The 14,892-nt window shown below is 37.4% G+C and overlaps 1 protein-coding gene across 2 annotated transcripts in view; it reads left to right on the top strand.

Moving 5' to 3' along the window:
• Window positions 1-14,892, top strand: part of HS2ST1 (heparan sulfate 2-O-sulfotransferase 1) — a 164,726-nt gene that overhangs the window by 137,603 nt on the left and 12,231 nt on the right. For both annotated transcript variants that reach the window (XM_008690634.2, XM_040627078.1), the window contains exons 3-4: window positions 1,813-1,898; window positions 11,024-11,162. In XM_008690634.2, the coding sequence (XP_008688856.2) occupies window positions 1,813-1,898; window positions 11,024-11,162 (225 nt within the window). The remainder of the gene's footprint in view (window positions 1-1,812; window positions 1,899-11,023; window positions 11,163-14,892) is intronic.

Below are 14,892 nucleotides of genomic sequence, written 5' to 3'. Positions count from 1 at the left end.
TTCCCACAGTGTACTCTAAGTTGGTCCTATTGATCCTCTCTAACATGTGGTTCTCGAACACCGTTTTCCCAGATTTCAATCTGCCATCTCCTTTCATTTCTCTCCCACACCATCACATCCACATTAAATCTGGGCTTCTGGAAAATAGAGCTGAGTCGCTAATATGCCTGAAGTACCCTTAAATCACCACCTCCCATTCTTATTCTCTTTTCCTTCTCTCTCCCTCTCATTTTCGGCTGAAATAATGGAACTGATTTTCACAGAACTAAATTATATGAAATAATTTACCAGTAAGTGGCAGTTTATAAGGACTTTTCATATTCAACATGTGAAATTTTTTAAGGATTCGGTTTTTGGGTTATTAATTTTAATTTTTCTGTTTCTTTTTCATTTGCCATTTGATATTTTCATTCTGTTTGGAACCTTCCTTAAAGAACAGATAGGAAAGAACATGAGAACCTCAAATCATACATTCATTTGGCTCTTTTTTTTGGTGGGGAAAAATCGTAAATATCTGCTGAAATATAATTGTTTATTTTCTAATGCAACATAATTTTATCATCTATGTTCAATTTTCCGATTTAAGTGTGTGTGTGTGTAAGATAATAAGGTTATAACTTCCCTTCTAAGAACTTCATTATTTCCCTTAGTGTATGAATTAGTAATGCTTCCCCTAAAAAATAAATTTCGCCAGAACCTTCTATTTTTCCCTAGTTCACATTCTCTGACATGTGGCTGCTTCTGCACTGTTTTGTACTCTGCGCTACAATAGGCCTTTTCTAGGAGGCAGCCATCATCATTCATTGCCATATTTATCGACTAATCTGATAGAAGTGGTCCAGAATATCTCCATGTGACTAACTCTATAATAAAATGTAAATGCTAGATTGATAAATTGTCAGAAGTGTGCAGTCGACAGGCAGCAGGCCTGTGCTCTAGAGGCTGAGGTCACAGCTTGCAGAAGCTTTCAGTGCACTTTAGGGTGGTGGGCCCCCTACCCTTTAGCCCTTCTCCACCACTGTATCGAGTCCCCAGAGGGCATTCTTAACCACTTGCTGTTTATCATGCGGAAATTTGCTAGTCAAAAATATATAACATTTTTCTTTGAGAAATAGAGTATCACTGCTTTGCCACTACTGATACTTGGGCTTATCAAATGCTATATTAGTCAGCTCTTAAAAATTTTTTTAAGCATAATTACACTAAAAGAATTTTTCCATTAACTGATCTTTTGAGTACTTTTAATTCCAGCAAATTAAGATAGTAATAGCTATTCAAATTTTTAAAAATTCTACCTATATTACCTCTGTAATTTTATTTGTCTTTTTTTTTTAACAAGCTTACGATAACCTGCTCTTTGTTCTTTAAAGTCGTCTGATAATCATAATCTTTTCTTTAATCATTTTGGTTTAAGGATTACTTTTTGTTTTATTTGTTGAACTGTTAATGAGTTTTTATGAATAACGAGTCTCTGGGAGTAAAAAACAGACTTGGGCGTGTGTTGGTACCCACCCTCCCCTCACCCATGTGAATTACTCACCGTGCAGCATTGTAAATGATTGCACTGTGTGGGTTTTTCCTTCAGGATTCTCTCTCACTCTTTTCTGAGTGTGGTGATAATAGCTCTCTCTGTGATGAATTGGTAATTACAGATCACACTGTGCTCTCCTTAGTTGAAACCTGTTTCAAGCTCTGTAATTGTCAAACTGGTGTGATTTGTCTTAAATGTCTAAATGGAAAGTATTTTGCTATCATCAGATTTCATTTTCCTTTATATTGAACTTCAGTAATGAATGTGTTCTCCTGTTTTAGGTACGCTTTGTAAAGAATATAACTTCCTGGAAAGAGATGAAACCAGGGTTTTATCATGGACATGTTTCTTATTTGGATTTTGCAAAGTAAGTTGTACCAAAATGACACACTAAAGAATGCTTTGTGGTTTGGCAACCTAAAAAGAAACACATTTATTAAATTGTTACGATTTTGATTAAAAAAAAAACGTACTGGCTTGCCTTTGCCACTTTTAAAGATATAATTTAAATGCACCTTCTGGTGTTTTACTGCCCTCTAGTGTTCATAAGCTGATTATTGTCACATTAATTTTAGAAATTCAAAGTAGACTGAATGCAGGTAATACTCTAAAGTTATTTATCATTATTCTGTTTATGTGTTTGTATAAGCAAGTAATGCTATTTTAGGAGAGCGCCACGTTTTAACCTAGAGGCCAGTCAGATTCGGACTTACCGCATCATTGACAGAGGACTGAGAAAGCCAAGAACCCCATCACCTAGTTATTGGTTACCCAATGCCTCTGCTTTTCAGCCAAGAGACAGTGAAGTGTACACTTTCTTTTGGGCTACCTTGTTTTCACTTTAAAGTTGTGATATATTCAAAAGAGACTTCTTAAAAAATAGCGATTTTTCTTTATAGTGATTTGCCTGAAACTGGAAATAAATAACTCTGATTTTCCATATTTTGGGGGGGTGAAGTGGGTTCTATCATAATTCTCTCAAGAAAAGTTCATAAAACTGCAGGCCACGCCTGGTATCCAAACACTGTGTGGCTCCCCCTAGAGACTGTGCCACATTAAAGTGCTATTCAGAAAACTGGGCAAAAGGAATATTCTAAACATAGGTTATTTTGTGAATCCATTTGAATGTTTTTTTGTAGCACGTAGAGTAGCCTTATGGTGAAACCTCAAATCCAAATCTTTCCCCCAATAACCTGTACTACTAACTTCAAAGACATATTTAAAATGTATTTTTAAAATGATTTAAGCTCAGACATGTTCCCTCGGTCATTTCATTAGCAGTCATGACTTCAAAGTGATATACTCTCATGTTTTTGTCAACTCTGGAGAGTATTCTGTGTCAAATTTGAAAATTAAATTGATATCCCCAGTCATTTTAACTTCCTAAATTTGAAAAGAAAAAGTTGAATGAATTATAACTGATTTAGATACTAACCCTTAACTTTTTGAAGAGCATGTAATTAAAAGGGAATCTCCCTGATATTACATACATGAAATAATGTATTTTTATTTCTAGTTCCACAGTACTCAAGATGTTTCAGTAAAGTGGTAGCTTTAAAGTTAGATGTACATTTTTCTGTAAATAATTCATACTGCAATATTGAAAACATTTTATAGGCAGCTTTAAAATAAACTATTTTTTCCTTGCAGAGGCAGTGAACCAATTTCATAAACTCCATTCATATGCATATTTTCCCTCAGGGCTGCATTATCCTTCAATTGAATGTTTGTTACCCTTTCACCTAAATGATTTCTTTTTTCCACACGCAGCTTGGTTTCTAAGACTTGAGGTTTCCATTATTAAAATAATATATTGAGTGCTTTTGCTTTTGGCAAAAGTCTTGTACTCAAAGCTCTGGTGTACGCTGGGGTTCTTGCAGTTGAAAAAGTATAAAGTTTCTTGAAAAGATTAATCTCATTTATTAAATACTAACATGAACGTTTAAGGTTTTGAATATTTTCATAATGTGTCTCATGTTATTGGAAGTGAAAAGTATTGTGAAAAATTTCAATAGACTTTTACAAGATTTTAAACAAACGCCTGAAAGAAATCACCTAGAGGGAATGTATTTTGATGTATGTAGTCAAGAACTATTATAGATGTAACTAGTATATTTTAAAATAAATTTTAGCTTGACAGGCATACTGACCGTGAATGAGTAAGGAAGAGGAAAGAAACCTCACCTTACCAATTTTTAGGATATTTTTATTCTTCAAAACATTTTCTTGACTGCCATAGTACCTTGTGGAGTCCATTAAAATACTTGCCTTCAGGAGAAAACAGTCGAATTTAGTGGTAGAGATGTTTAATCACTTAGCTTTTCAGTTGCCTTAAAAGAGTCCCTAAAAAGCATATAAACTCAGTATATCCCGGGAAAACCAGGAAGCAAGATAAAGAAAAAGAAAATGAGAAGTGATTTCTGGTTTAGACCGATCACTAAGCAGCACGCATTTTATTTGTCAGCCTGTATATGTTCAAGCCATGTTTTGGCTGTATTTTTCTGGTTTTATTCAGAACTTTAGCATAATAACAAAAACATCTCCTTGTTCCAAGTTTGTATTCCTGTACTGTCTTGCTTTTTGTCTTAGTCTTATTCTCAATTTTTTTTAGGACATTTCCTAGTTCCTTTTTCCATTTTTCTCTTTAGTGTTCAATTACTTCTTGTTTTCGTTTCAGTTGGTGGACAGCACAATTTTTAAAATAATATAGATATGATCATTAATGTCATAAATTCTAGGACATTCTCAAAATGTCCTGGAGTGCAGGCTATAATATAAAGTTGAATAAATAAGTTATAGTTGTTGTCCTCAGTGAGTTCACTGAAACCCCATTTTTTCCTCCAATTATCAGTTCTTATGTTTCATTATAAACAGTGAAAATTTTACAGATCATCCTCCCTTTTAAATTCATACTTCTTCTTTACCAGCAGCATCTATTACCTCTGCTTTGATTTTCTTCAAGTTTTGCAAAATAAAAACAGAACACCTCTTTCATTTATTTCAGTGACATTTTCCTTTATCGTGAATAATACTCAGCTGAAAGAAAACTGTGTGAATGCTGGTTTCGATCAGAGTCTGCTGAGATTTTCTATGGTCTAGCTACCTATGGGTGGCATGGCGCATCTGTCTTAGATATTTGGAAATTACTTTTGATACAGCAGTCTTATGCAGGCGTATGTCAGGTGTGTACCTTTGTGGTTGTCCCCAGAAATGAGTAATGGGTCTTTGTCTCTGTCATTCTGGTTTCTCCGTATCACCCCTGTTGTCTTTCTCAGAACGATTGAGATAAATCAGGAAAGAGCAGATATGTCAGGACAGGAAACACATAATTGAATGCTTCACTAGGTCTGAAATATCCTAGAGAGTAATAAAGCGACAATATTTTAGGCCTAATATAGTTTCTTAGTCCATAGATTATGTGAGATTGTCCCTTTTACCTTGTACTTCTCTGCTGAACCAGTTGAAAGTTGCACCATTTTCTCTTGCTTTCAGCAAATATGTCACAACATTAGAGAAACGTTTCTTAAGTTATTGTAATCATTAGAGGCAATATGCAAGAGTTGCCTTTGTATTGACCTTGTACCCCCAGCCCTTTCTACAGCACTGATCCTGTAGACTGCTTAGGAGCAGTCTCCCAAGCCAGACGCACCTGCAGTTGAGTCCTCCCCATTCCTTACGGGCTCTGCGGTTTCAGCCACATCACTTCAGATCTGCGTTTTTCCCATTTGCGAAGTGAAGATAATTAAAGTAACTACTTCTGGTGGTTGTGAGGATTGTGAAGCAGTAGGCTCCATGTCTCACCCAAAGCAGTGTTATGTTCTTTTATAATTCTGTCTTCTCTCAGTTACTACGTTGTCTTACTGGTGTTTTTCTTCCCCCTGTCTCAATCCATGCTGGCCCTTCTTATTCCCAACTCTTAATAAGGCATTGCTCAAGACTGTCTTTGCCTCCATTATTCCCTTTGGGGAAGTTTGCCCATTTTTTCTTTATCAAGACATCAAAGCCACAGGGTGCCTGGGTGGCTCAGTCAGTTAGGCATCTTCCTTCGGCTCAGGTCATGATCCCGGGGTCCTTGGATCCAGTCCCACATTGGGCTCCCTGCTCAGCGGGGAGCCTGCTTCTCCCTCTCCCTGTGCTGCTCCCCCTGCTTGTGCTCACTCACTCTCTCTCTTTCCATCAAATAAATAAATAAAATCTTAAAAAAAAAAAAAAAAGACACCAAAGCCAGAAACTAGAGTCATCTTGGACAACCCCTTTCTTCACCGCATACATTTAATCAGTCACCAGGTCTTTTGCGTTTGGCTTCTTTCACTTAGCATAAGGCTTTTGACGTTCATCCAATGTATGCATCTATCAGTAGTTAGTTCTTGGATGAGTAGTAGTCCATTGTGTGGATACACCACAGTCTTCGTCCATTCACCACTTTCTGGATACTTGGATTGTTTCCAGCTTCTGATTATGAGTAAAGCTCCTAAAACATTTGCATGTAGATTTTATGTGGACATGTGTCTTCATTTCTCTTGGCTAAATAAGAGCGGGATTGCTGGATTGTATAGTAACTCTATAAGACACCGCAAAACTGTTTTCAGAAAGTGGCTGTGTTATTTGCAGTCTCCCAGCAGTGTATGAGAGTTCCAGGTGCTCTGCATTCTTGCCAGCATTTGGTATTGTTAGATGTTTCTCTTTTTTTTAAATTTGGGCCATTCTAATAGATGCATAGAGATTGAATGCCCTTTTTAAGAGGTAAATAATTACTACAAAAATCATAACATCACCAGTGGGACCAACAAATACCAACAGGTCATTCTCTATTTTTGAAACAAGACCATGGCAATCTACCACATGGGAAAGGATTTAAAAGTTTCTATGAACCCTTTAGGGCTAAGAGAGTCCAGAATAAATATATATAAGGTATCAGTGTCCCCAGTGAGACCGCTGCTTCCCTAGAGAGGTTAAATCTGGTATGAAGAGGAAATTACAAAGCATCGTGCTTACCGATGGCTAGTCAGCCCTCTTGCAGCTTCATCATGTTCCAGCTAGACGACAAGGTTCCTTTCAGATGTTCTGGGTATGCACTTGTTCTTTTAACCATTCTTGACGTTTACTTGTTTATCCAAACTATATAAAGTGTAGTTGTAAAGACATCAGCCTAGTTCGTGTTCCTTGCTTTGTCATACCACATATGCTGATGTAGCAAGAATAAGGTTTCTAAAATGTCTTCTTACCAACCTGCTGCTCAGATTGTATTTTTTGCCTTTTGATCTTTATAGAACATCACAGATTCCTACCAGTTATGCTGTTCTCTTCCAAGGAAGATCATATTCTAATAGGTCAATAATAGTTTATATTTCTGGAATGAAGATGGGTTGTCTTTTCTTCACCTGAGCCCTCCTGAGGAACAGCTCAGATGCCCAGCCAGGGTTAAAGGTAGAGTTCGCGACCATAGAACACATTTTCCCCCTGTATAAAACTACCTGGTTGGCAAAAGAATTCAACCTACAAACCGAAAAGGATAAGTGTTTCCTAATCAGCTGAGCTGAATGGCCCAGGTGCTGCTTCTATCATGCCCGTTTTCTGTTAGAATCTCTTACCTCCATGTCGATATAACCGTACCCTAATGTATAAATAATAGTCTTATCCATCTTCAGAATGAATTCATACATGTTATCTCATTAAAATCACACTTCATACATGTAAATGCCACCAGAGCCATGCCCCAGAAAGTCGCTTTCCAGACAGCAAGAAGAATTGTGTAAAGTGCCATATCCCCTTTTCAGTGCCACTTGGTAAGAATTGCTGTCTGTCCCACATGTGAGGGACTTGGGGAGGGGGGAAAGGAAGCAGTGGTGGGAGGTGAGATGGGAAGGAGGTAATTCCCGAGCGAATGACTCAGGGTGGTCACTGGCTAATAATGGAGATGGTAAGGTGGTTCCCAGGGAATCCCACAGTTTTAAGATTGAAGTCATTGCCCCATCATCCTGTGCTTTCCCCTCCTTGTAGCCTCCTGGTACAGATTCTCCACTCTGTCAGTTAAGGTAGCGATTGTGTTTTTCCTTTCCTTTCCTTTTCTTTCCTTTCCTTTCCTTTTCTTTTTTCTTTTTCCTTTCCTCTTTTCCTTTTTCTTTTCCTTTCCTTTCCAAGATTGATTGATTGATTGATTTGAGAGAGAGAGAGAGCATGAGTGGGAAGGGCAGAGGGAGAGGGAGACAGAGAATCTGAAGCAGACTCCACACTGAGCACGGAGCCTGACTCAGCACTTGATCTCATGACCCCGAGATCACAACGCAACCTGAAACCAAGAGTCCAACACTCAGTGGACTGAGCCACCCGCACCTGTGTATTTCTGATGCCTCCCCCCAAGCTCTTCTCCTTGCTGAGTTCACTGTCCCACAGGAAGGCTTCCCGAGTGGTTCCTTCGTAGCAGTCTGTTCAAGCTAATTCTATAATATTTGACCCTGTGTGTCTGGCACTGTGCTGAACACTAGTGGTAAAGCCATGACCAAGAGCAAACAGTGGCTGCCTCATGGAGCTTCTGCTTAATGCCTGATGTGACATGCCATATATTTGGCAATGATACTGTTTCCTTTTTTTAATACCTGTGAAAAAATTGTTTACTGTATTATTGGTTTTATGGTTTTATGAGTTGAGTGAGAAAAATGCATACCAATTCTGATCAACCAACTCACAACTCTGATGTTATGATAATGTTTGCCAAAAGGATTCTCTGTAGTTTGCAGTATTTCAGTATGTACACAGCATTTTAGTGACTTTGAGTCACTTAATGGTGAGAAAAGAACTAGAAGTCAAGATAGCTGACCCCTTCTCACACACAAAGTGGTTCTTGGAGAATACAACCTGTTTGTAAATTAAGAACTTCCTGGTTTGTTAATTTTCAATAATTCAGAGGCTGAAAGAATCGAATTATCCAGGCACCTTGCTTTTTTTCCTCTTCTATAGTCTCTTTTCACTACCCATTTGCTTAAGAACTAAGTAGAAAGCATTTATAGAATGTCTGCTGAGCCTAAGACATTGATTGCAATAGGCAGAAGTAACAGGGAAATGTGAAATTGGTTATTTTAGCTATATGCTTTTTAATGCCTTTGGAAAAAGATTTTAGTAAGAAGGGAAATTTAAGTTACAAGCTATGAACTAAAATTGAAGGTTTCTGTAGACAGATGAGTGAATATATCAAGAGTGGTTAAAAGAATAAGCAACTTTCACTGTCTCTTATCAGAGTCACACAACCTAAGCTTAGGCCTATCATTTCTCATTGTGATTTGTATTTTAGGAAAGATTGCTATTAATCTTTCAAATTAGTACTAATCAGTGGGCAAGTATTTATGTATACTCGGCCCTGTGAAATATATATAAGAAATGTACAGTACTATGCCTATCTCAAGTGGCTTATAATGGTTCTGGGGAGAGAAGACTTAGAAGAAGAACACTAGTAGGACAACCAGTGAGTGGAATGGCCTGAGAGCAGTAGCTCCTGGGTGCAGGTGTCCGTGAAAACAGGTAACACCTTGTGCCCTTGGCTTTCTAGGCTTTACAGGATTGCTTTATTTCCCCTCTGCATTGTATTCCCAAACAGCAGCCAATGGTTGTTTTTTTTCTCTCCTGCTTTAATGAGATATATTGACATATACATTGTGTAAGTTTAAGGTGTACAATGTGATGATTTGATACACATGTATTGTAAAGTGTTTACCACAATAAAGCTAGTTAACACATTCTTCACCTCACACAGTTACCATCTTACTGTTGCTGTCCTTTTGGTGAGGACATTTAAAATCTCTCCATAGCAACTTCAAGTTTACAATACAGTGTTGGCAGCTGTAGTCACCCTTTTGTACATTACAACCCATATCATGACACTTCTCTGCTGACTCAGGCTTCCCTCCTATTGCTTATAAAGCTACTCTGTAGGGCTCATCTCATCTGCACTCCCTCCACCCCACCCCCTGCTCTGTACTCACTTTATGATTCTGTTGCGGCCACGCAGATCTCCTTGCTGTTCCTTGAAAATGCCTGGCACTTAGCTGCTTGGGAAAACTACTCCTGGAGTTTCCTCTTCCTGGAACATTTTCCTCCAGAGGCCTGCCTGGAAATCCCTATTTTGAATTGTACTCTCCCCACTTCTGGCAGTCCCTATTCTCTTTCACTGCTTTGTTTTTTTCCTTTTTACCATCTCACATATTTACTTAATTTGTTTATATTCTGTCTCCCCCAAATAGAACGTTGGCTCTACTAGGACGAGGAATTTTGTCTTTTTTTCTCTCACCACTGCACTCCTAGTATTAGAATAGTGCCAGCATGTATTGAGTACACAAAAAAGTATTTTTAAATGAATTATTGTAATAGAAAGAATAGAAAAATGAGAATGACATTCTAGTTAAGGAAGACAGAATGAGCAGAGGCACGTAAGGAGAAATAGGAACAAGTGTTATACGCTGGGGGAGGTAGAAGAGGTGGGCCTAACTGGAACAGATGGTTTCTTCTTTGAGGACAGTTAAAAATAAAGTTAGGTCAATAAGGTGGTACTTGAGACCTGTGAGACATAGGCCAGCAGGCATTAGCAACCAGGCAAAGGAGCTTGGGTTTGATGTCAACATAAAGAGTAGAGTTATTCCAGGTTCCTAAGAAGAAGGATCTGATAAATGGTGTTTTAGTAATATCAGTTGGGAATTGGTCTGGAAGGTAGATTGAAAAGGAGAGACACCGATGCAAGAAAACCAGCGAGGTTATTGCAGTGATGCAAACAAGAGGCCTTGGGAGAGGGCAGGGGTGCAAAGGAAGGGGGTGCATGAGAGCGGGTCAGATCTGTGGGGAAGCCAACAGCAGAAGATTCAAAAGGACTTAGTAACTGTACTACATGAAGAATGAGGGAAGGTGGAGGTGAAGATCACACGAAAGTTTCAGGACTGGGACAAGTGAGGGTATTAGAACAGGAGCCAGCTAGATGATGCTAGGGGCTGCACGCATTGCTAAAGTAAAAGCCTTCTCTGTCTCCTCTATTCCTTCAGCTCCTTCTCATTCCCCAAAGAAACAGTGCGGGAAACCATGTCTTTCACTCTTGTCTTTAAAATCAGCAACAGCAGAAGGTAGACTCCAGTGGTCACACTTGCTTGGATTTAACGGTGTATCTGTTGATAACGTGTGTCTGGTTTGGTGGGCCAGAAATAAGAAATCATGGCTACATAAAATTAAAATGTTTTATGTAATTCTTTCCAGTGAAATTTAAAATTGTCTTTCATTCGAATTTCCCTTCTCTTCTTTACTTCAGCAGTAATTTTTAAATTCTAATTTCCTGTTTACTGTATTGTAACATAAATAATCATAAACTATTTCCTAATCTCCACATACTCTATTTTATTTAAATAAACTCATGTTCTTCTTTCCATATAGAATTTATACCTCAAACTTACAATTTCAGGACACCCCGAAACAGAATGCAAATACAGATTTCACCTTTTACGTTTCGTTCTTTTTCAGATTTGGTGTGAAGAAGAAGCCAATTTACATTAACGTCATAAGGGATCCTATCGAGAGGCTAGTTTCTTACTATTACTTCCTGAGATTCGGAGATGATTATAGACCAGGGTTAAGAAGACGAAAACAAGGAGACAAAAAGGTAATACTTTAGTTTTAAGATGTTTATAAAGATAATTGTTTATCAACTGCAATGAACAGTGTGCTTTTAAAACTGTTTATTAATTATAAATGTACTACTTGCTTATTGTGGAAATTTTGAAAAGAACCCAAAAGTATAAAGAGGCAAAAGTAAAACTTATAGTTGATATTTTGGTGTACACATAATTTTTTGTTATTTAAAAAAGATATTTTACTTTAGTTCCAGGGCCGAATATTTCTCTTATTATGGTCCTAACAGTTTGCTGTGAGACCATTATAATTATTCATTCATATGATGGTTTTGTGTATGTACTTTGGTTCTTTTAGTCTCAATGGTGGCAGTTTATATTGATTTGTGATCATCGGTTTGGGAACACTGTTTTGCTACAGCAGCTGTTTTTTTCAGACAAGACAAGAATAGTAACAGAGTTCTTACTTACTTACTAGCAGGTTCAGATTTGGGTTGTCTTCTATTTAAGGGCATCCTCCGGAATAGCACCAGTGTTATTTTTCTGAGAAACCAAACTGATTTGTCACTTTTCTGGTGGGACACCTTTACTGGGACCCCCGTTGCTCACGAGTTTGCCCAAGGCACAAGAGACACAATCTGACGTAATCTGAGACTTACTTCTCCTGCCTCATTTTCCCTCAGGTGCCCAGTGCTTCAGCCACGTGAAGTGTTACTCTCCTCTAGACTTACTATCGCCTCGTACTTTGGGCATGTGTGTTGTTCCCCATGTTGGAATGTCTCTCCTTCACTCCGGAAAACTGTCCACTTTGTAGGTCCAGCTCAAATGGTAGCTCTTCGATGAAGTCTTTTCTGGTGCCCCATAGGCAGTTAGTTATGTCACTTTTAAGGCTCCCAGAGCACTCCATTCAACCCCCCTTTTTTCAGCATTTATTTGTGGTATTTGAGTTGTTTCCATATATGTCTTCTCCAAAAGGTCGTGAACTTCCTGAAGGGGGCGCTATATTTCATTCTTCCTTGTTTCCCTAGTGTTTAGCGCAGCTGCCTAGTTCATCTGTTAAGTGCTTAGCAAATGAGTTGAATGAGTAATTCTGCACCTTTTGAACCTGAAGTGTTGTGTAATCATGATGCTAGATACCTGCTATAATAATTAACATACAACAATTAATTTTCCACTTAAGTTACATGTGCCTTCTGTGTCACATGAGGAGGTGATTTTTTTTTGTTTACTTTTTTTCTCTTTTCTAGAAATTGCTGTTTCTTTCCTTAGTCTTAAAGCTTTAGGCAGAAGGTACTGATCCAAACACAGATAACAGACCAGACCTTTTTCTTTTTAATGTCCACTGAGCTCTTAGTATTAGTTAATCTTCTTAAAATATATATACTTAGGTTATTATGGTGATTCTATGACATTTTATAAAATCTAATAATATAACTCTTTTGTGACCTAGTACTTTAGAATTTGTTGATAGTTATTTCTAAATTCACTCCAAAACTTCTTCCTCCCTCCCTTCCTTCTTTCCTTCCTTCCTTTTTAAAAAAATTTTAGTCCTTTCATTTACACTGTTTTTACTCAGTAAATATTAATATCCATCTCCCTTCTTCGAGCAAAGGAATATTAATGTGGGAAAGGAAAAGACTTGCAGTCACATCGGTTCCTACGTGCACCATCTGTCACTGTCAGCCCTGGATACCATGGTTTAGTGGTTGCTGCCCTATGTAGTTTGGGGAATTAGGTAATAATAATTCTTAATATAACACTAATAGTTCATATCTATTGAGTGCTTTTTGTGTACCAAGCACTGTTTTAAGATATATATATCTGTATTTTTTTCAGGTAGTCTACACAACAGTTCTACAGGGTCGCTACTGTTCTTGTCTCTATTTTACAGATAAGGAAACTGAGGCACAGAAAGTGCTTGCCTAGTGTTAAGTACCTTGCCTAGTGTTATACTACCAGTAAATGGTAGAGCTAGAATTTAAACCCAAGTACTCTGATTCCAGAGCTCACTGTCTTAAGCCCTGTATTCCCTTTAAAAAGGAGGGAGGGAATGCAACATGCTACCCAACATTTGTATATGAGAGAGGTTCCCCAGTTGCATTCTCAATACCCACAGAAAAATTCAGGCAGATATTTTAACATCATTTTCCTTTCATATTTGAAAGATTTAGGTAGATATGCCCTCCAAGCCTGAAGACTTAACCATTCTTCACCCTGATAATGATAGGGCTTGGTTTGTTTTTGGTTTTGTCTTTTTATGTCATTATAAAATACATATTAATACACCTGGTAATTTAGATGTAATATTAGTAACATCAACAGAATATTTTTGTATTACCTTAATTCTCATGAAGACAGCGCCATCTACAAATGCTTTATTAAAATGAATAATTGCTTTATGATTAGCAAAATGGACCTTTTGGTCTTGAAACTTATTGAAACATACACATTTTTAATAATTTGGCTTGTTTGTCATGACACGAGTATTGGCAACATTCTGGGACCTAATTAGTTAAATGATGTCGTTGTATTGCAAATAACTCCATATCTTTAACTGGAAAGAGCTTTCATTCATTAATAAGCTCATATCTATTGAGTTGATAAGACTGCGTGGCATATAACATTTTTTGAATGGCAGGGTATTTGAAGATAAGGGGAATTGAAAGGTGGCTATGATGACGTAGGAAATACCTGGCAAAGTTGGAAATACCTTGCATTGGTCTCGTTTCCATTAAATTGTATATTGATTACACCTCAAGTGATACTTGGAAGCATATTAGATAATATTCAGTTCAGCACTCATGGCAACTATTGTGTTTTAAACTGCAGTACCTCATAATGCAAACTGCTTCCTCCTAACATTGCCAAACAGTAATTTCAAACACATTTCAGGTATATGTATACCTATGATAGCTTTCAGTTGATTTTGCAAGGAACAAAAGATTTGTTTTATTTGGGAGATTTCAAATACTTTGTTCTTTATATTTGTAATTGGACGTTTACTTAGTATAATCTCTGCCCAGAACCTGGAAAATAGGGATATTAAATAATACGGAGGACAGCATTAAAGAACTATATAGAGAAATCAGTGATTCTCAGGCTTGATAGTCTTAGAACTCCGTTTACTCTTAAGTTATTGAGGACCCCCAACGAGCTTTTGTTTGTGTGATAATTACCAATATCAAGAAATATACCAATTTACTGGGAACCTTTAAAAATACTAATTTAAAAGTAACAGTAGGAAACCCACCATTTGGTAACATAAATAATATATTTTAGTGCAAATAACCACTTTTCAAAAAAGTATAAAGAATTGCTTTTTATATTTTTGCAATTTTTAAAAAATATCTGGCTTAATAGAGATGGTTGGATTTTCATATCTGCTATTGAATTCATCTGTTCAATATGTTCTTTCGGTTGAAATGTATAAAAAAATCCATGTTTACACAGATATGTAATTAGAAAAGGGAGGATTTTAAGAGTCTTTTTAGAAGATTGTGGATGTTCTTCTTTAATATTACACTAAAACTTGACAAGTAGTAGTTTCTGTAGAATCTGAAACCACAGCAGTGAACTTTTTTTTTTTTTTTTTAAAGATTTTTTTATTTATTTATTTGACAGAGACAGAGACAGCCAGCGAGAGAGGGAACACAAGCAGGGGGAGTGGGAGAGGAAGAAGCAGGCTCATAGCAGAGGAGCCTGATGTGGGGCTCGATCCCGCAACGCCGGAATCACGCCCTGAGCCGAAGGCAGACGCTCAAC

This window comes from Ursus maritimus, unplaced genomic scaffold, assembly GCF_017311325.1.
Source record: "Ursus maritimus isolate PB19 unplaced genomic scaffold, ASM1731132v1 scaffold_12, whole genome shotgun sequence".
NCBI classification, from domain to species: Eukaryota; Metazoa; Chordata; class Mammalia; order Carnivora; family Ursidae; genus Ursus; species Ursus maritimus.
This window is presented reverse-complemented; position numbering and strand designations above follow the sequence as displayed.